The sequence below is a fragment of the Rhinopithecus bieti genome, unplaced genomic scaffold (genome assembly GCF_001698545.2).
Source record: "Rhinopithecus bieti isolate Rb0 unplaced genomic scaffold, ASM169854v2 scaffold_34281, whole genome shotgun sequence".
Classification (NCBI taxonomy): domain Eukaryota; kingdom Metazoa; phylum Chordata; class Mammalia; order Primates; family Cercopithecidae; genus Rhinopithecus; species Rhinopithecus bieti.
In genome coordinates, this window is record NW_016814762.1 from 1759406 (window position 1) to 1781048 (window position 21643).

The 21643-nt window shown below is 41.2% G+C and overlaps 1 protein-coding gene across 2 annotated transcripts in view; it reads right to left on the reverse strand.

Annotated features, from left to right (window-relative positions):
• Positions 1-21643, reverse strand: part of CBFB (core-binding factor subunit beta) — a 79344-nt gene that overhangs the window by 8706 nt on the left and 48995 nt on the right. The window contains exon 5 of one of the 2 annotated variants that reach the window (XM_017852324.1): positions 8863-8989. In XM_017852324.1, the coding sequence (XP_017707813.1) occupies positions 8863-8989 (127 nt within the window). The remainder of the gene's footprint in view (positions 1-8862; positions 8990-21643) is intronic. The other variant, XM_017852322.1, reaches the window with a different exon arrangement.

A 21643-nucleotide genomic window follows, 5' to 3' on the forward strand; every position in this document is an offset into this window, starting at 1 on the left:
TAGGCATTTTTAAGATAATAGAGAAAATATCTTTAAGCACCCTGTCACCTTGGAGCTGAGTTAAGAGCCAAGAGTGCTATATTACAGGTTTAGGTCAAGAGGGCAATAAAGCTGAAGGCAGTCTCTAGAAACAGAGAGTAGTGTATAAGTTGCTATCTTTCCAACTTAACTATGATCAGAGCATGAAATCTGTCCTTTATTAACCTCAATCTTCCTTCACAAAAGACATCTGAATTAGTTATAGACATATATACCCCAAAAAGAAAGGCCATGGGAAACAAGTCAACATTTTCAGATCAAGGAAGGATTCTCAGAAAAGGCACTAGGATGCTTCTATATGGCAACAGATGCCAATGGACAGCATTTCACAAAAGTAACGTCTGTGATTATTTTTTCTTTTTAAAAGCCTTCTTTTTATACAAGTACAGAATAGTGCCCAAATTGTTAAGTATGTAATGATGAATTTTCACAAAGCGAACACACCCACCTAACTAGCATCCAGGTCAAGAACTAACATTACCAGAATGTGGAAAGTTCTTTTCATACCCACTTCTAGTCACTACTCAACCCCCAGAGTAACTGGTAGCCTCCAACAAAGCCAAGAAAAGTCCAAAATCCTTTACTGGTTGTTTCAAAAACCAAACCAACCAATCCACCAAACAAAAAACACCAGAATCTAAAATAGCTTGGCAAAATAGTATCTTTGACTTTCGAAATCTAAAGTTAGGATATGACTACTTTTACTGCTTTCCTGCCACTCCAGATATGTTGTGAGCCAAGTGCACAGAAAGGAGGGGTAAAGAAACTGGCTTCCACTGAGTCCCCATTCTAAGCCTCAGATACTGAGCTCTGCGACAACCTGGGAGGGAGGTTTTAGTGATGAGGCTCAATGAGAATAGGCAATCTTCTCAAAGCTATGTGGCAACAAGTAGTGGAGCCCTGATGCAAAACCTCGTGCTCATTCCACTACATCCAGAGTCCTCGTTATGTTCTGCCACCCACTGGGTGCCGTAAAAACACCCCCAGGGACACCGGAGGGAGACCAGAACAATCCCTACCCTGGCTTTGCCCAGAGCAGTGCCTTTAAAAAAAACTATTTTATACAGTGGGGCTCTGTATACAATTTCAAATGAAGGAAGGGTTTCACATAAAAAACAGCCTGTATGCTAGAGAATAGAGATAGCAAGGTCTAGAATCTTCTGTTTTCATTATTCTGTGTAATACTAAAAGCAAATTCTATTTTTTTCTAAATAGGTAATTAATGATACAAAATTCATAAGGTATAGAAGATAATATAGTGAAAAATAATAATTTGCTTATTTTGCCCCCCAGATATCTGGTTCTCCCCCATAGTTTCTAGTTCCAGTTTCTTACATATCCTACTAGAGAATGACTATGCACATTCAAATAAAAATCACCCACGGAGTAAGAAAAATACCCAGAGAGTAAGATATTATACACAGTATTCTGTACCTTATGTATATCATTTTAATGTATATCAGTGATTTAAGAGTATTTGGTAAAGGTTACTAACATAAACAATGCTTCTGCATTTCACTATAGTTTCTCACTTCAAGTTAATGATAATCTGCCATTACCTCTGAAAGGTAACAAAATATTGTACTACTGAAATAGGCTTTTCCAGAAAATGAGAAAAGAAAACACTAAATCCTATCATGAAGGACTGAAAACTTTCTAAATTTTACACATGGTGAAATGGAAGTAGGCTCAAGGAATTTCAGAATTAGTTTCAGGTTAAAAGACATTGGTGAAAATCAAAACCCCTAGGGCCACCAACCACTTGGAGTTCTGCTTCCCCCTCTTAGTAATCTTAACCTTACACACAGATTAAATACTCAGAAGCACCACTGTTACAAGTTTAGAATGGCAGGGCTGGAGGCCTCAGAGGTTATCCAAACAGTGGAGGACATCCCTAAGCCTCTGTGCTGCCAGGATCTCAAGCTTCCACAGGCCGTTTACTGAGTTGCTGCCACCCACGAGTTACCACTGTTCTCTGGCCCTCCTCTCCAGCCAGACATCAGGACCACCCACTAGAACCATTATTATTCTTTTCTGCCTCAGCCTTTTCTATTCCAGGCAAAACGGTTCTTAATCCCTCCTGGCAGATTTTATTTTTCGGCTTAAGCATCTTTATGGGTGGTGTGGAAATTAATTTGCCAGCACTAAGCTGTATTTGTGCAGGCCTCCTGGTTAGGAAACTGGTTTAAATACTCACTTTTTCTGCCATTAACCAAATATTTGAGGGAGAGCAAGTCAATTTTTTGGAGATTCTCAGTTTCATCAACTGTAATAATGTTAGATTAGATAATGTTTGAATCTCTAAAGATATCTGAATTACAGAGGGGAAATAACATTTTCTCTGATATTCTTTTAGGAAAAGAAGGTAAACTGTAAGAAAATAAGCTGACATTAGGAATTTTTTATGGATGGAAAAAAAAGAGAAGCAAAATACATACACACAAAGTGCCAAAAGACACACAAACCCCAAACTCCACTATGTGATTGCCAGTGTATGCGCTGGAGTCAGATTCCAGCCCAATTTTCTAGATGACAGTTCTCTACAAGAACTGATGTTTTAAATTACTGCCATAAGGGACTACAAGATCTTAAATCATTGATGAAAATATAACTGTTTTCTCTATGCTCTAGGTCATAATGCAGGGAAAGTGCTCTGAAACACTTCAGAGAACTAAAAGGATGTTCTTATTAGCCAAATAATTCAATTAACTGGAACCAGCATTATGGTGGAGCTTTTAGTGCTAAAGAAGTACTTTAGAGCTATTATTTACTGTAGGTATACACATACCAACCATCATATTAAGTGCTTTACAAGCATTTTCCCATTTAATACTCAATTTCTGTGAGAAAATTAGGGCTCTTGAGGCAAGTGATGGAGCAGGAATCTCAACTACGCCTGACTACAAAGACCATGCTTTCAATCACTGACAAAAAAACAAGTAGAAACAATCTATCTGAGCAAGAAATTATGTGACATTTCTATCAACAGACTATATTTCTGTTCATATATACATATAAACTCACATACCAAAATAGACTTCCAACATTTTAAATTAGAAAAATCAAATTAACAATGTATTTATTTAATTTTTTTTTGTGGGGTCGGGGAGACAGGGTCTTGACCTGTTGCCCAGGCTGGAGTGCAGTGTCACAATCATAGTTCACTACAGCCTTGACCTCCTGGGCTCAAGTGATCCTCCCACCTAGCCTCCCAAGTAGCTGGGAAAACAGGCACACGCTACCATGCTCAGCTAGTTTTTAAATTTTTTGTAGAGACAAAGTCTTGCTATGTTGCCCAGGCTGGTCTTGAACTCCTGGGCTCAAGCAATCCTCCCTCAGCCTCCCAAGGTGCTGAGATTAAAGGTGTGAGCCACCGCAATTTAGAACAGACAATTCTTAGTCAATCAATCTAGAGTTTTACGTAAAGCAAAATACATACAAAAGCTTTCAATAGTTGTTCCATTAATTGTCAAATAGTTAATCTCCAAATATAATGCAGCTGAAGAGCACTTTTTAGAAAATGATTCCTATATTCATTTAAGGCCATGTTAGCTTGCTCCAGAAATACTGACCAATCACACTCTCTGACTTGGCAGGCTCTCTTACTCCTCCATGCCTTTGCATACACTGTTTGTCCTGCCCAGAATGCTTTCCCCAACTTGTCCAGCTGGCAAAACACATTATTCCTTCAAATCCCTCTAAATGTACTATTCTGTGAATCTCCCAAGCAGAGGCAGACTTAAGCTTCCTCTACACTGCCACTGTCCCCTTTTTGAACCTCCATTGTGTATGGTGGTTGCAAAAGTACACTGCAATGATCTGTTTATCCATCCTTTTCCCTCAAGACTGAGAGTTGATCAAAGACAGAAACAACGCATTTTAATCTATATATTTTTCAGTCCCTAATGCAGAATACAGCCCAACACACTTGGGGTTTATTACTTTACTTAACTAGTTAATATAAACCAACAGATTATATTTAGAATCTTTCCCGACACCATCAAAATGTATTATCTACTTGAACTATCCTAGCAGGCTCTCCTATAATTCTAGTTTTCAGACAGTCAGGATAGGGGCTGTTTTTTGTAGATATCCAATGAACAACTAAGCAGTGTACAAAGCATTGTGGTAGGTAATGTGGAAGACACAAAAATCAGCAGTTCCATCTCATGGGACTGCCATAAAGTGGAGGGCACTAATGTTTATAATTGTTTCAACATGTTGTTCAATAAGAACACTAGTAGAAATAAAAAGTGCTACAGAGTGGAAGGGCTTTATGATTATGATTAAGAAGACTAAGGAAAGGTCTGATATTTAACAACAACATTCAGGTTGGGCCTTGGCGGACAGAAAAGAACATTCTACATCAGGGAACAAATGGCATGAGCAAAAAGGTTCAGAATTATAAAAAATGTATATTACACATTTTAAAGATCCTAAATTTTACAGATATAGAATGAAAGGGCATGGTGTGGAAGTCTTGTATTCACATATGAAAATCACAAGAATTATAACAGCATCAAAGAAAACAAATACATCACATATATCCCTCCATTTTCTTCCCTTAGCTAACAAGTATTCTTGGGGATATCCTCAGCTGCTATCAGCCCATTAGATTAATTAACTCACTGACAAAGAGATCTAGCAATCACTAAAAGACACTAAATTTTAGGCTGTGTGCAGTGGTTCACACATGTATTCCCAGCACTTTGGGAGGTCAAGGAGGGAGAACTGCTTGAGCCCAGGAGGTTGAGGCTACAATGAGTCGTGTTCGCACCACTGCACTCCAGCCTGGGCAACAGAGTGAGACCCTATCTGCCCCCCAAAACAAGATACTAAATTTTATTTCAAGGCTGGGCACGGCAGCTCATTCCTGTAATTCCAGCACTTTGGGAGGCTGAGGCAGGTAGATCACCTGAGGTCAGGAGTTTGAGACCAGCCTGGCCAACATGGTGAAACCGCGTCTCTACTAAAAATACAAAAATTAGCCAGGTGTGGTGGCGGGAACCTGTAATCCCAGCTACTCAGGAGACTGAGGCAGGATAATCACTCGAACCCGGGAGGCAGAGGTTGCGGTGAGCCGACATTGTGCCACTGCACTCCAGCCTGGGTGACAGAGTGAGACTCCATCACACATACACACACACACACACAAAATTTATTTCATACACTAAACACTAAATAGGCTTGATTTTTAAATGTATTCTAAGTAAATATATTTTAACACACAACCAGAAATTTTATGTAGTACTTTAAATAATATTAATAATAGGCCGGGCGCGGTGGCTCAAGCCTGTAATCCCAGCACTTTGGGAGGCCGAGACGGGTGGATCACGAGGTCAGGAGATCAAGACCACCCTGGCTAACACGGTCAAACCCCGTCTCTACTAAAATACAAAAAACTAGCCGGGCGAGGTGGCGGGCGCCTTTAGTCCCAGCTACTCGGGAGGCTGAGGCAGGAGAATGGCATAAACCCGGGAGGCGGAGCTTGCAGTGAGCTGAGATCCGGCCACTGCACTCCAGACTGGGCGACAGAGTGAGACACTGCCTCCAAAAAAAAAAAAAATTAACAATAATAATAGCATGACACCTAGTCAATGGCACATACTCAAAGTGGTTTCACATGTATCTACTCATGTAAAATCCTCACAATGACCATATGACAGGCAGGATTATTACACCTATTCTGTAGATGAGGAACTTCAGTCATAGAAAAGTGAAGTAAGCTGTCCAAGCTGAAAAGTAAATGACAGAGCCAGATTCAGACTTCTGTCTGGCTGTAGAGTCTGGGCTGTTAGCCACTGTCTGTCCACACACACACACCTTAATTTAAATAATAGTGTTCATATAATTTTGTGCTTGGAAAAAACCCAAATTTTCTTCATTATGTAACACTGACTTTAAAACTTAAAAAAAGTGATAAAATATACATATAAAACTTACCATCTTAGCCATTTTTAAAGCATACATTCAGTAGTGTTAAGTACATTCACACTGTTGTGCAACCAACTAGAACTCTCATCTTGCAAAACTGAAACTCTATATCCTTTAAATAACTAACCCCCATTTCCCCTGGCAACCACTATTCTACTATCTGTAGATTCCAAAAGTATGTAGGACATGAATTTAACAATCTTAGGTACATAATATTGATTTTTAACACCTGGAAATGGTTCTATTAGTTGACATGCTGTAATTATATTTTAATGTGTTTTGATTACCAAAGATGAATGTGTGCTTTTTCTATTTCTTCTTGTATGAAGTGTTCATGTTGATACGAAGTTTATAAACTTGAAGCATAATATACAGTAACATTTGACATTCTTCTTCAAACACATTAGTTCTTATCTTGATTATTTTTGCTAGAATATACTTTTTTTTTTTTTGAGAGGGAGTCTCGGAGTCTCGGAGTCTCGCTCTGTCGCCCAGGCTGGAGTGCAGTGGCCAGATCTCAGCTCACTGCAAGCTCCGCCTCCCGGGTTTACGCCTATTCTCCTGCCTCAGCCTCCCCAGTAGCTGGGACTACAGGCGCCCGCCACCTCGCCCGGCTAGTTTTTTGTATTTTTTAGTAGAGACGGGGTTTCACCGTGTTAGCCAGGATGGTCTCGATCTCCTGACCTCGTGATCCACCCGTCTCGGCCTCCCAAAGTGCTTGGATTACAGGCTTGAGCCACCGCGCCCAGGCTTTTTTTCTTTTTTTTTGAGGTAGGGTCCTGCTCTGTCATCCAGACTGGAGTACAGTGGCATGATCACAGCTCCTGCAGCCTTAAGCTCCTAGGTTCAAGCTATCCTCCTGCCTCAGCCTCCTGAGTAGCTAGGACGAAAGGCATGTGCCACTATGCTGGCCAATTTTTTATATTTTGCAGAGATGGGAGCTTGCTATTTTGCCCAAGATGGTCTCAAACTCCCAGCCTCAAGCAATCCTCCCGCCTCAGCCTCCCAAAGTGCTGGGATTACAGGTGTGAGCCATCGCACCTGGCCCTAGAATATACTTTTTTAAAAAAATCGGTATTTCTGAACAATTTGTATATACTTTGAATATTAATTTTTGTAATTGAGGTCTGCTTAAAGCAAGGTACAATTTTGTGTAAAAAAGGTTAAAATTCTATTGTCAATTAAAAGACACATCAAAATTCAGAAACCAACATGGTAGATTTGAAAAAGCGGGGGAAAAAAGATCAAATTTTAAAACTGGGCAAGACTAAACTTCAATGGGTACTAAAACCAAAGAAACACAAGAAATTAACTAAAGGCCGGGCGCGGTGGCTCAAGCCTGTAATGCCAGCACTTTGGGAGGTCGAGACAGGCGGATCACGCAGTCAGGAGATCAAGACCATCCTGGCTAACACGGTGAAACCCCGTCTCTACTAAAAAATACAAAAAACTAGCCGGGCGAGGTGGCAGGCACCTGTAGTCCCAGCTACTGGGGAGGCTGAGGCAGGAGAATAGGCATAAACCCAGGAGGCGGAGCTTGCAGTGAGCTGAGATCCGGACACTGCACTCCAGCCTGGGCGACAGAGCGAGACTCCGTCTCAAAAAAACAAAAAAAAAAAATGGAAATAATGGGCCGGACGCAGTGGCTCACGCTTGTAATCTCCACACTTTGGGAGGCCCAGGCAGGTGGATCATGAGGTCAGGGGTCCGAGACCAGCCTGACCAACATGGTGAAACCCTGCCTCTACTAAAAATACACAAATTAGCTGGGCATGGTGGTGTGCACCTGTAATCCCAGCTACTCAGGATGCTGAGGCAGGAGAATCACTTGAACCTGGGAGGTAGAGGCTGCAGTGAGCCGAGATCACGCCACTATACTCCAGCCTGGGCAACAAAGGAAGATTCTATCTCAAAAAAAAAAAAAAAAAAAAAAATCGAAATAATGATTACTTTTGAGCAGAAATCATGAGAAAGTCATGATTAGATGTATATACGGAAGCAACTGCTGGGATAGCTGTCAAAGTTTTATTTATGTTTTATTTATTTATTTTCTAGAGGCAGGATCTCACTCTGTCATCTAGGCCGGAATTCAGGGGCACAATTACTGCTCACTGTAACCTCAAACTCCATGGCTCAAGTGATTCTCCTACCTTGGCCTACCAAGTGACTAAAGCTACAGGCATGTGCCACCACACCCAGCTAATTTTCTTACTTTTTGTAGAGACAGAGTTGCTCAGGCTGGAAGTTTTATTTTTTGACCAAACTGCGGTTGTAAGGATGTTAGCCTTACAATAATTCATTCAGCTATAGATTTATTATTATTTTTTTTAAAAATTTATCCTAAGTAAACCAGCAAAGGAAGCTACAGATTTGTTAATGTTGATTTCTGTTTCTGTATTTTCCAATTGAAAGGTTAAAAGAAAGTTTGTTAATTCCGTTCTTTGAATAGTTCGAAAATATTAAATTTTCCTTTAAATATCACACAAATGACCGACAATTATAGCTACAAAATCAAGATAAATATTCATAGGAAAATGGAAAGTAATATTACTCCAAAGAGTTTTAATAACGTTCTAAAAATATGCAGTCTATGTTAACATAAGCTAGTTTTACAAATAATTTGAAAATAAGAAAAAAAATAGGTGAGATGTTGAGTAAATGAATTAAGAGAAAATATACCTTATTATAGTAAATGATTTTATGAAAATCAATGAATGAGGAATTGATGTACAACCTTAAAATTAGAATAAATTTCTTTACAGCAATTACATTTAATAAATACAAAGTCAGAGAATACAACTTTTAAAATGAAAGACAAAATTAAACCATTAAAAGCATTATGCACAAACATCACAAACACAGCCTGAGAGTTTGGGGGAAAGTACTAACCAGTTACTGCCAGCAGCTGTGAAACTCTCACCTCCATTTCCTCCCGATGAGACCTGTCTCTATCTTCAAATTCGCGTGTCCTTCTCCGAGCCTCTTCAAAGGCCTGTTGTGCTAATGCATCCTCCTGCTGTCAGAATACATGAAATACCTATTTTAATTTTGATTTATAAAAAAATACAAGATCTGGGGGTCTTTTTGTTTTTTTTTCCTGAAACAGCAGCTGGGCACGATGGCTCACGCCTGTAATCCCAGCACTTTGGGAGGCCGAGGTGGGCAGATCACTTGAAGTAAGGAGTTCGCGACCAGCCTGACCAACATGGTGAAACCCCATCTCTACTAAAAATACAGTAATTAACTGGACGTTGTGGCGCATGCTTGTAAACCCAGCTACTTGGGAGGCTGAGGCAGGAGAATAGCTTAAAACCCGGGAGGCGGAGGTTGCAGTGTGCCAATATTGCGCCATTGAACTCCAGCCTAGGCAACAAGAGCGAAACCCCGTCTCAAAAAAAAGGAAAAGAAAATAAAAACAAACAAACAAAAAACAGCGTACCCCTCTGTTACTCAGGCTGGAGAACAAGTGCGGTGGTGGAATCACGGCTCACCACAACCTGAAAATCCAAGGCTTAACCCCATTACAGTAATTCTCCTGCCTCAGCCTCCCAAGCAGCTGGGAATACAGGCACGCACCACTGCACCTGGTTAATTTTTTTTTTTTAGTTTTTGTAGAGACTGGGTCTTGCTATGTTGACCAGGCTGGTGTCAAAATCCTGGCCTCAAGAGATCCTCCCGTCTCGGCCTCCCTAAGTGTTGGGATTACAGGTGCAAGCCACCTTGTCCAGCCTTTTTAATTCTGACAGAAACAAACAGCAGAGTATTTCTGAAACATCAACAGCATTAAAACAAAAATGTCAGAGGTACTTTTAAAAGAAAATTCAGTATTTCATATTTTATACTACACCTTGGAAACGAAGTCATGTTAATCATATTCTAACAACCGAAAATGCTCTTCCGTTTTCTTTACTTACTTAATCCTACTCATCAAAATAAAATCCTGATCAATACAACATTTAAGGCAGAGAAGAACAAGAAAAAAATGTGGTAAATACTTCTATCATTTGTGGAAAAGAAAGGCTCTCTCTATGAACTAAAGCCAGAAATATAAATGAAGATGAACAGCACTGACTACACAAATGTTGGAAACTTCTGGACAACAAAAAGCAAATAAAATCTCAAGGGAAATTATTAAGGAAAATATATTTGTTAACATATAACAAATCTGTCTTTTCCCAGTTAGTGGCTAAAGATTTGCACATGAAAGAAACCCATATACCTCAGGACTCGTTGTGTCTAAAAAGGTAACCAACTTAAACTTTCTCCTCTCCTCTTTTATGGTCTCTGTTGGTGGCACCATTTTTTTTTTCTGCTAGAAACCTGAGCCATCATCTTTGACTCTTCTTCATTCTCTCCTTGTCTCCACAGTCAACCAACCACTGAGTCCTACCCACTTGATGTCCTACATATTTTTGGAATCTTCAGTTTCCTCTTCATTCCTATAAAAAGTTTCCTAGTTCAGGCCCCTAAAAATCTCACTTCCATTGCAAAAGTCTCCTCGACAGTCTCTCCTTGCTTCCATTTGGTCACCCCTCAACCCAATCTACCACACAGCCATCAGAATATGCCTTTAAAGCACAATCTGACCACAATGCCCCCAACTTAAAAGAGCTCCCTTACTGTGTACAACCTAGGATGCTTGGCCTTTGCCGTCACACACTTCTGAAAACTATATTTTTTTTTTTTCTGAGACACAGTCTCACTCTGTTGCCCAGGCTGGAGTGCAGTAGTGTGTTCTCTGCTCACTGCAACCACCCAAGTTCAAGCAATTCTCTTGCCTCAGCCTCCCGAGTAGCTGGGACTAACTCCTGACCTCAGTGATTTGCCTGTCTTGACCTCCCAAAATCCTGGGCTTACAGGCGTGAGCCACTGCGCCTGGTCAGAATACTAGGATTTTTGATGGTACACTTGAAGAAACTAAAAGATCCAAAACAATACCAGAAAAGTCATCAATACTACTCACTTTCCTAGATTCACCGCAGCAAGGGGTGGCCACGTAACTCAGTTGTAGCCAATGAGACAGAAATACAAGTCACCTAATGGGGCTTCCAAGAAAGTTTGAGACATTTCACCATTCTACCTTCTTAGGAACTGATGCAGTGCTCAGAGATGCAGCAGCCATCTTGCAAACATACTAATGAGGACATAGTCACGCAGTGAGCATGCTACGGCAGCAAGACTAAAAGATCTTATATCATGTCAGGGTCAAAAAAAAAAAAAAAAAAAAAAGGCCCCGGGCCACTGATAACATAATTGCTATACCAGGCCTGGACTGTGTACTGCTGGATATCTTGTTCTGTATGATAAATCCTTTATTTGTCACTGTCAGTGGGGTTTTCTGATACTCCAATTTTTCAGTGACAATGTCTATAACGTAAACAGAATGGAAAGATGCACTTCAAACATTTGACTGAACATCATGACATGGAACTACTATATTCTCATGACATACCATATAAGCCAGAGGTATCCACAAAATAATGCTGTTTCCAATTTCCCAGGGCTTTCTATACACTTAGGGATCAACTGGGACACATTTGCTCATGACAGGAAAAAACTGTGGGCCTGGCGTGGTGGCTCACACCTGTAAGCTCAAGCACTTTGGAAGGCCAAGGCCGGTGGATCACCTGAGGTTGGGAGTTCAAGAAACCAGCCTGGCCAACATGGTGAACCCCGTCTCTACTAAAAACCAAATACAAAAAATTAGCCAGGCATGGTGGCAGGCCCCTGTAATCCCAACTACTCGGGAGGCTGAGGCAGAAGAATCACTTGAACCCAGGAGGCGGAGGTTGCAGTGAGCTGAGATCACACCATTGCACTGCAGCCTGGGCAACAAGAGCGAAACTCCATTTCAAAAAAAGAATAAAAAGTATTATTATTAATATTTGCAGCAAAATAAGCCAGGAGATATCTGGTAGCCCTCACTTTCTTGTTCCATCTTCTGTTTTGATCTTTTCTTTCCTCTTTTTTTTAGAGAAGAGGTCTCGCTCTCAAGCCCACGCTGGAGTGCAGTGGCATGATCACAGCTCATCGCAGCCTCAACCTCCGAGGCTCAAGTGATCCTCCTGCCTCAGGCTCCCAAGTAGCAGGGACTATAGGTGTGTGCCACCAGAGCTAATTTTTAGAATTTTTTATATAGAGATGGGGTCTCGCTGTGTTGCCCAGGCTGGTCTTGAACTCCTGGTATCAAGTGATTCTCCTGCCTCCATCTCCCAAAGTGCTGGGATCACAGGCATAAGCCACCGTGACCAGCTTGTCTTGGTATTTTCTAATAACATGTGAGATGTATGTGCAGTGAACAGAATTCACACTTTAACAAATGGTAAAATGGAAAGACAATTAGCAATTATCAGTATTATCCTGATCCTTTCCTGCTGCAATCTAACACCTCCCTTTCAAGGACAGCATAAAGGGCACCTGCTAATAAAAACCACGTGCTCACCCACAAAGCAGGCTCAAATGGCTAGGAACAACTAACTCCATTCAGGTTCGGGTGGGATAAGGTTTTCAATTCTCCTGTCCCCACCAGCCACTTGTTATACTACTAGTCTGTTACTCCAAAGTCTATACCACAACCTGCATAATGTAGCCAGGTGGGGTCATCATAAAACATGGTTGGGTGTAAATGAAATCCACGTGGAAAATAAAGGCTTAGCAGTTCTGTCATAGAGCATACACAGAATATTCTGACCACTCTTGTACTAATTCTCTATTCACTGTATTCAAATTGTGTCTTTATTTATTGTCTAAATCTACAACTATATATATTTTACAGTTTGGTAACACTTACCTTTCTGCAGCAGAGGTTAAAAACTAGAAGTTCATGCTTAATTAAAAAATTAAGAATCAAATTTGTTTCCAAGAAAGTTGACGATGAACATCTCATTTGCACAAAATATCGACCTTTACTATTCTCTTTGGGGACCAGAATGGTATCACTGATCACATGAAAACCAAAAGAAATAAATCTGCTGAAGAAGCATCAGTATTTACATAAAAGACAATCAGTATGTGCAGCTGCAAATGGTACATTTAATGTATCAATCTGTAGAGCGTAACTTTTCACTTAAATGACTCTTCCAAATTAATTTCACCCAGATATTTTGCATATGAAAAGTAAAGCTGTTTATATGTTGCATCATGAACAGAAAACCTTGCAAACAAAAGACACTAATTTTACAGCAGTGTCATCAGGTACTTCAAATAGAAAATTCACCAATTCCAATAATGGTTCAATTTTTCTAATCCAATCATGGAATCAAATAAAACTTTGCGGCCGGGCGCGGTGGCTCAAGCCTGTAATCCCAGCACTTTGGGAGGCCGAGACGGGCGGATCATGAGGTCAGGAGATCGAGACCATCCTGGCTAACACGGTGAAACCCCGTCTCTACCAAAAAATACAAAAAACTAGCCGGGCGAGGTGGCGGTGCCTGTAGTCCCAGCTACTCGGGAGGCTGAGGCAGGAGAATGGCGTGAACCCGGGAGGCGGAGCTTGCAGTGAGCTGAGATCTGGCCACTGCACTCCAGCCTGGGCGACAGAGCGAGACTCCGTCTCAAAAAAAAAAAAAAAAAACTTTGCAGGGTCATTATACTGAAGGTGAACTACTGTTTTGTGATTGCCAAAACAAAGTCATTTAAAAAGTACAACAATGAAGATAAAATTATTGGCTTATATTGATAATACAAATGTTGGTGGAACACACTGTATAAAAAATAACATTCTCATTGAATTAGAAATTTACTAGGAACTAGTCGTGGTACACATGTAATTTATAACTGTATCCAAAGAAATGAAGCATTCTATCATTTAGAAGTTATAGTTTATATAGGCCAGGCATGGTGGCTCACACCTGTAATCCCAGCACTTTGGGAGGCTGAGGCAGGTGAATCATGAGGTCAGGAGATCGAGACCATCCTGACTAACACAGTGAAACCCCATCTCTACCAAAAATACAAAAAATTAGCTGGGCGTGGTGGCGGCGCTTGTAGTCCCAGCTACTGGGGAGGCTGAGGCAGGAGAATGGCGTGAACCCGGGAGGTGGAGCTTGCAGTGAGCCGAGATCACGCCACTGCACTCCACAGCCTGGGCGACAGAGCAAGACTCCGTCTCAAAAAAAAAAAAAAAAAAAAAAGGTTATAGTTTACATAACTTACAAATATCTTTATATATCCATAAAGTAACTGAACTGTAGAACTGTGACAAAGCTAATGATGATTAAAAAAATATCTCATGACAGTAACACACTGGATTTTAAAAACTTGAGTCTTCTGAAGAACTATGCTAAAACCAACCTAGTTCCTACAATAATATTGACCTTCTTTTGGTAAATGAGTCTTTGTAGTAACATTTTATTTAAATTAGTTGGAAATCTGATTATTCAATGGTGAAGTACCAAAATTTTCATGTTTTTCAAGTTTTTAGAGAATTATATTAAAAAACCAAGTGTGTGGCCGGGCGCGGTGGCTCAAGCCTGTAATCCCAGCACTTTGGGAGGCCGAGACGGGCGGATCACAAGGTCAGGAGATCGAGACCATCCTGGCTAACACGGTGAAACCCCGTCTCTACTAAAAAATACAAAAAACTAGCCGGGCGAGGTGGTGGGCACTTGTAGTCCCAGCTATTCGGGAGGCTGAGGCAGGAGAATGGCGTAAACCCGGGAGGCGGAGCTTGCAGTGTGCTGAGATGCGGCCACTGCATTCCAGCCTGGGCGACAGAGCGAGACTCCGTCTCAAAAAACAAAAAAACAAAAAAACAAAAAAACAACCAAGTGTGGCGGATCACCTGAGGTCAGGAGTTCGAGACCAGTGTGGCCAACACGGTGAAACCCTGTCTCTACTAAAAATACAAAAATTAGCTGGGCATGATGAAGGGTGGCTGTAATCTCAGTTATTCGGGAGGCTGAGGCAGGAGAATGGCTTGAACCCAGGAACCGGAGGTTGCAGTGAGCTGAGATTGTGCCACTGCACTCCAGTCTAGGAAATGGAAAAAGACTCCATCTCAAAAACAAACAAAAAACAACCAAGTGTGTAAAGAACACATTCAAACTTAAAGACACTAAAAGATGAAAATACAATTTAAATTTGAATCTTTATAACTGTACTCAGAAATATCTTCATCTATAGAAACACCTTTGAAATATTTTATTTCAGTATTTTATACATATAAAAAAGTACATGTATCTTAAGGCTATGCTGTCCAATATGACAGCCACATACCACAGATAACTACTGCACACTTGAAATATGAATAGTCTATTGGGTACAGTGGCACACACCTGTAGTACCAGGCTGAGGTGGGATGATCAGTTGAGCCTAGGAGTTTGTGGTATAGCGAGACCTTGTCTCAAAAAAGAAAAAAAGATTAATCTGAGTTGAGAAGCGACGTAAGCAGACTATACCCCTGAATTTCAAATACTCATTACTAAAATAATATATCTCAATAAATTTTTATATTGGTTATATGTTCAAATAATACTTTTGGGTATACTGGGTTAAACAAAATGTAAAAAATCACACTTGTTTCTTTTTCTAACTTTTAAAATGGGCTTCTAGAAAATTTTACTTTATTTTTTCCTAGAAAATTTAAATTACAGTATATGGTTTGTATATTAATTCTACAGGACCACACTGTCCTAAACCCAGCTTGATGAATTTTCACAAATTGAACTCACCCACATAACTAGAACCATATGAAGAAACAAAACAGTATCAGCATCCTGGAAGTCTCCTGCTCCATTCCAGTAATTAGCCCCCTCCACCCAAGAGGGCACCATAACCCTTACTTCTAAAGCATGTGTTAACGATGAATAGACCTTGGGCATTTCAGTTTCTGTGCTGCTCTACCCTGTTTCCCTCTTGTTCCTAGAGGTGACCACTATCCATAATTTTGTGAATCTACTTATGGCTTTCCTATTATTTATTACCAAGAGGTGTTTTGCTTAATTTTGCCTCGTTTACTTTCTATAGAAATAAACAAATGGGGGGTAAAAAAGCATGTATTGGTTTTACCCAACTTTGTACTTTTACATAAATCTATTCATATAACGTGCTATTTTTAAAATTATTTATTTTTTTGAGACAGTCTGTTGCCCAGGCTGAAGTGCAATGGCGCAATCATGGCTCACTGCAGCCTTGACCACCCGGGCTCAAGTGATCCTACCTACCTTAACCTCCCAAGTAACTAGGACTACAAATGTGTGCCACCATGCCTGGCTAATTTAAAAAAATTTTTTTTTTTTTTTTTTGAGATGGAGTCTAGCTCTGTCACCCAGGGTGGAGTACAGTGGCGCGATCTCAGCTCACTGCAACCTCTGCCTGCCGTGTTCAAGCAATTCTCCTGCCTCAGCCTCCCAAGTAGCTTGGACTACAGAAACCCACCACCATACCCAACTAATTTTTGTATTTTTAGTTGAGATGGGGTTTCACCATACTGGCCAAGCTGGTCTCGAACTCCTGACCTTGTGATCTGCCTGCCTCAGCTTCCCAAAGCGCTGAGATTACAGGCATGAGCCACTGTGCCCAGTCAATTTTTTAAAATTTTTGAGATTTTTAAATTTCAGGCTCTTGAACTCCTGAAACAACCCTCCTTCCTGTCTTGGCCTCCCAAAGTGCTGGGATTACAAGAGTAAGGCACAATAACTGGCCTGTTCTGTACCCTCAATATTTTTGAGGAACTCACACATACTGGTGTTAGTTGTAGCTTTTCATTCTCATTGTATTTGTGTGACCAAGCACTTTATAAATTTCACTGTTAATGGCCATTTGCGGTTTACAATTTCTAGCTATTAATAATAATACTGTTATAAATGTCCTAGTACATATTTTGTGATGAATATACATATTCACTCCTGTTGCCATCATGCCTTGGAGTAGAACTGCTAGATCACAGTTTATATTATATACATACATATGCATATATATGTGTGTGTGTGCATGTGCAGCTTGCGTATTTACAGCCAGTTTTCCAAATGTTGTGCCAATCTTTTTTTTTTTTTTTTTTTTGAGACGGAGTCTCGCTCTGTCACCCAGGCTGGAGTGCAGTGGCCGGATCTCAGCTCACTGCAAGCTCCGCCTCCCGGGTTCACGCCATTCTCCTGCCTCAGCCTCCCAAGTAGCTGGGACTACAGGCGCCCGCCAACGCGCCCGGCTAGTTTTTTGTATTTTTTAGTAGAGACGAGGTTTCACCATGCTAGCCAAGATGGTCTCGATCTCCTGACCTCGTGATCCACCCACCTCGGCCTCCCAAAGTGCTGGGATTACAGGCTTGAGCCACCGCGCCCGGCCTGTTGTGCCAATCTTACACAACCAACACACCAACTGCTGCTCTACATTCTTGTCAATATTTGGTATTGTCTTTTTCATTTTAACCGTTCTGATGACTGTGTGGTAGTACTGTAGTTTTAATAATTATTCTTCTGATGACCCAATAAAGTTGAATCCTTTTCATTTGCATAGCCTGCTTGTGAACTGCCTGTTAAATGTCTTTTGCCAATTTATTTTAGGTTGTACTGCGTTTCTTTTCAATGAAAATACTTTCTCACTGAAATGTAAGAGTTCTTTATATATACACACACGCACGCACACACACAAACACATTTTTTTTGAGATGGAGTTTCGCTCTGTTACCCAGGCTGGGGTGCAGTGACGTGATCTCGGCTCACTGAAACCTCTGCCTCCCAGGTTCAAGCGATTCTCCTGCCTCAGCCTCCTGAGTAGCTGGGATTACAGGTATGTGCCACCATACGTGGCTAATTTTTGTGTTTTTTTGTAGAGATGGGGTTTTGCCATATTGGCCAGGCTGGTCTCGAACTCCTGGACTCAAGTGATCTGCCTCCCTTGGCCTCCCAAAGTGTTGGGATTACAGGCGTGAGCCACTGCGCCTGGCCTCTACATATTTTATGTTAAGTCCTTTGCCAGAAAACATTTTCCACCACTGTTCAGGTTGCCTTCATATTCTGTTAATACTGTCTTTTGATAAACAGTTCTCGGTTTTGCCATAATTCATTATTTATCCATTTACTTACAGTTTAGCATCTTTTGTGTCCTGTTCAAGTTTTTGCCTACTCCAAGGTCACAAAATGATCTTCTCATTTTCCTTTAAAAAGTTTTACTGTTTCGGCTGGGCGCAGTAGCTCATGCCTATAATCCTAGCACTTTTGGGAGGCCAAGGTGGGTGGATCATGAGGTCAAGAGATCGAGACCATCCTGGCCAACATGGTGAAACCCCGTCTCTACTAAAAACACACAAATTAGCAGGGCATGATGGTGCGCACCTGTAATCCCAGCTACTAGAGAGGTTGAGGCAGGAGAATCGCTTGAACCCGGGAGGCAGAGGTTACAATGAGCCGAGATCATGCCACTGTACTCCAGCCTGGTGAGAGCTAGACTCCGTCTCAAAATAAAAAAAAAACTTTACTGTTTCACATTTTATAAACTGCTATCCATCTGAAATTGATTTCTGTGAATGGTATAAGGGGCTCTGAAATATTTTCCCATCACAGAAATGTTTTATTGTCCCAGCGTCATTTACTGAAGAGACCTACCCCCTGCCACCCCGCCTTTGTCTGCATTGCAGTGTTACCTTTGTCTTTGTTTATTGCTGGTATATAGAAATGTAACTGATGGTGCACTGACCCTGTATTACATCTAATACACATGAAATTCATGTGTTAGTTTTCTCTTTTTTGAGACTGAGTCTCGCTTTGTCGCCCAGGCCGGAGTACACTGGCGCCATCTCGGCTCACTGCAAGCTCCGCCTCTAGGGTTCACGCCATTCTCCTGCCTCAGCCTCCAAGTAGCTGGGACTACAGGCGTGCACCACCACGCCCGGCTAATTTTTTGTATTTTAGTAGAGACGGGGTTTCACCGTGTTAGCCAGGATGGTCTCCATCTCCTGACCTCGTGATCCGCCCGCCTCAGCCTCCCAAAGTGCTGGGATTACAGGCGTGAGCCACTGCGCCCGGCTAGTTTTCTTAATAGTTTGTAAATTATCTTAGATTTTCTAAGTACATGCATTTTCTGCAAATAACAGTTTGGTGTTTTGTTTTGTTTTGTTTTTACGACGGAGTCTCGCTGTCGCCCAGGCTTGGAGTGCAGTGGCAGGATCTCAGCTCACTGCAAGCTCCGCTTCCTGGGTTCACGCCATTCTCCTGCCTCAGCCGCCCAAGTAACTGGGACTACAGGTGTCCTCCATCATGCTCGGCTGATTTTTGTAGTTTTGGTTGAGACAAGTTTCACCATGTTGGCCAGGCTGGTCTCGAACTCCTTACCTCAGGTGATTTGACCGCCTCAGCTTTCCAAAGTGCTGGGATTACAGGCATGAACCACTGCGCCCAGCCTCATGTTGAGATGGAGTCACACTCTGCTACCCAGGCTGGAGTGCAGTGGCACGATCTTGGCTCACTGCAACCTCCACCTCCTGGGTTTAAGTAATTCTCCCGCTTCAGCCTCCTGAGTAGCTGGAACCACAGACACACGCCACTATGGCTAATTTTTGAATTTTCAGTAGAGACAGGGTTTCACCATGTTGGCCATGTTGGTCCCGAACTCCTGACCTCAAGTGATCCACCTGCCTGAGCCTCTCAAGAGTGCAGGGATTACAGGCGTGACCCACCACACCTGGTCACATGTCTTCTGTTTCTTTTTGGGAAAAGAATCTTGGATGGAATTCCTATTTTTAACTGGAAATGATTTGATTCTGAAGTAACTGAACTTGGCAAAAATTTCAGAAGAATCATAAATAGAGACAGAATAATAAAAAGAGACAGCTTCGACAGGTTTTTTTCTTATATCAAACTTGTCAAAGAAAGGTACTCTGGACAAAAGCAGAGACAATACCTGTGAAAATATTTCAGCTGAAATATATATACAATTTAATCTTTCAAAAATGGAATTGACTCTCTTCCATTTAGCTTAGTTTACCAGATACTTCAGCATTTGTTGAGAGTATTTTGTCAATTTTTTACATGTTTACAGACACTCAATTGAAGATGTCAACAGTTCCAAATTTACTAATTATAACATGCAATTCTGAAGCATATTGCAAGCACTTTTATTAAGAAAATAAAAGTAAGAGGCTAGATGCAGTGGCTCATGCCTATAATACCAGTGCTTTGGGAGGCTGAGGCAGGAGGATCATTTGAAGCCAGCAATTCAAGACCAGCCTGGCCAACATGGTAAGACCTTGTCTTTGCAAAAAATAAAAAAAACTTAGCCAAGCATGGCAGGAGCTTGAAGCTGTAGTGAGCTGTCATTGTACCACTGCACTCCGGCCTGAGCAACAGAGCAAGATTCTGTCACTAAAAAAAAAGAAAATAGGGGCTGGGCATGGTGGCTCACATCTGTAATCCCAGCATTTTGGGATGCCGAGATAGGTGGATCACCTGACGTCAGAAGTTGAAGACCAGCCTGACCAACATGGAGAAACCCATCTCTACTAAAAATACAAAATTAGCTGGGCATGGTGGCACATGTCTGTAATCCCAGCTACTCAGGAGGCTGAGGCAGGAGAATCACTTGAACCCAGGAGGCGGAGGTTGCGGTGAGCCCAGATTACGCCATTGCACTCCAGCCTGGGTGACAAAGCAAGACTCCATCTGAAAAAAAGGAAAAGAAAAAAGAGAAGAAAACAAGACCATATGGAAAAATCCATATATTCTTCAGAAAAATATTGGATACAGATATGAGACTAATAAAGTGCAAAAGTATGAAGACGAAGTATTCTGCTTATTAATCTTAATGTTCAGAAGATTAACATAAAGATGTAATTTTTATTTTGCTTTAATGTGTACATATTTTATTTAAAAACATTTTGAAAGTGTTTTTTGAATGAAACAATTTTTCTAGGGCTAGCAATATAATAAAATCAATTTGTGGGTCAAAATGTTACATAATTTCAGTTATTTTAAACAAGACCTTCTTCTTTTAGGAGTAATACGGTGACAATAAGTAATATGGTCACTCTCATCCTATATCAAATTATATTAAATATGAATGATAAAACATTAACCATGAACTTAAGTAACTTCAAAAAACTGTTTTCTGGTTAATTTAGAAGAGTTATTTCTGCCTGTGTGATCAGCAGGGAGAAACAAAGCTGTGTTGGGACACGGAAGTGAGGCTGCCACCGGGCTCACTTGCTAGAGATGGGGCCTATTCCAGCCCAATGAGAGAGGGCTGAAATCCATGCTTTGTGATTTTACACTCTACTACACAAGACAGACATCTGCAGAAGAGTGGAAACCCTAAGTATAAAATGCTGAAGTACAAGCAGTAACAAACAAGAGTCTTTGTTTCGGAACTGTACTGCATGCCAGATATTGTGCTAGGAATGGCCCTTTACATATGCTATCCCATTCAACAGCCCACAATTTTGTGGGCAGCATTATCCCATCTTAGGAAGGAGAAATCTGAGGCCTGGAGAGATTAAATAACTTGCCAGCATCACAAAGCTGGTGTTTTAGTCATCTCAGGATGCCATACTAAAATACCATAAATGGAGTGGCTTAAACAACAGAAATTTATTTTCTCACATTTCTGGAGACCAGCACTCCCAAATCAAGGTGCCAGCCAATTTGGTTCCCCATGAGGAACCTCCTTTTGGCTTGCAGACATCCATCTTCTCACTGTGTCCTCATATGGCAGAGGGAGGGGGGAGGGGGAGAGGGAGAGA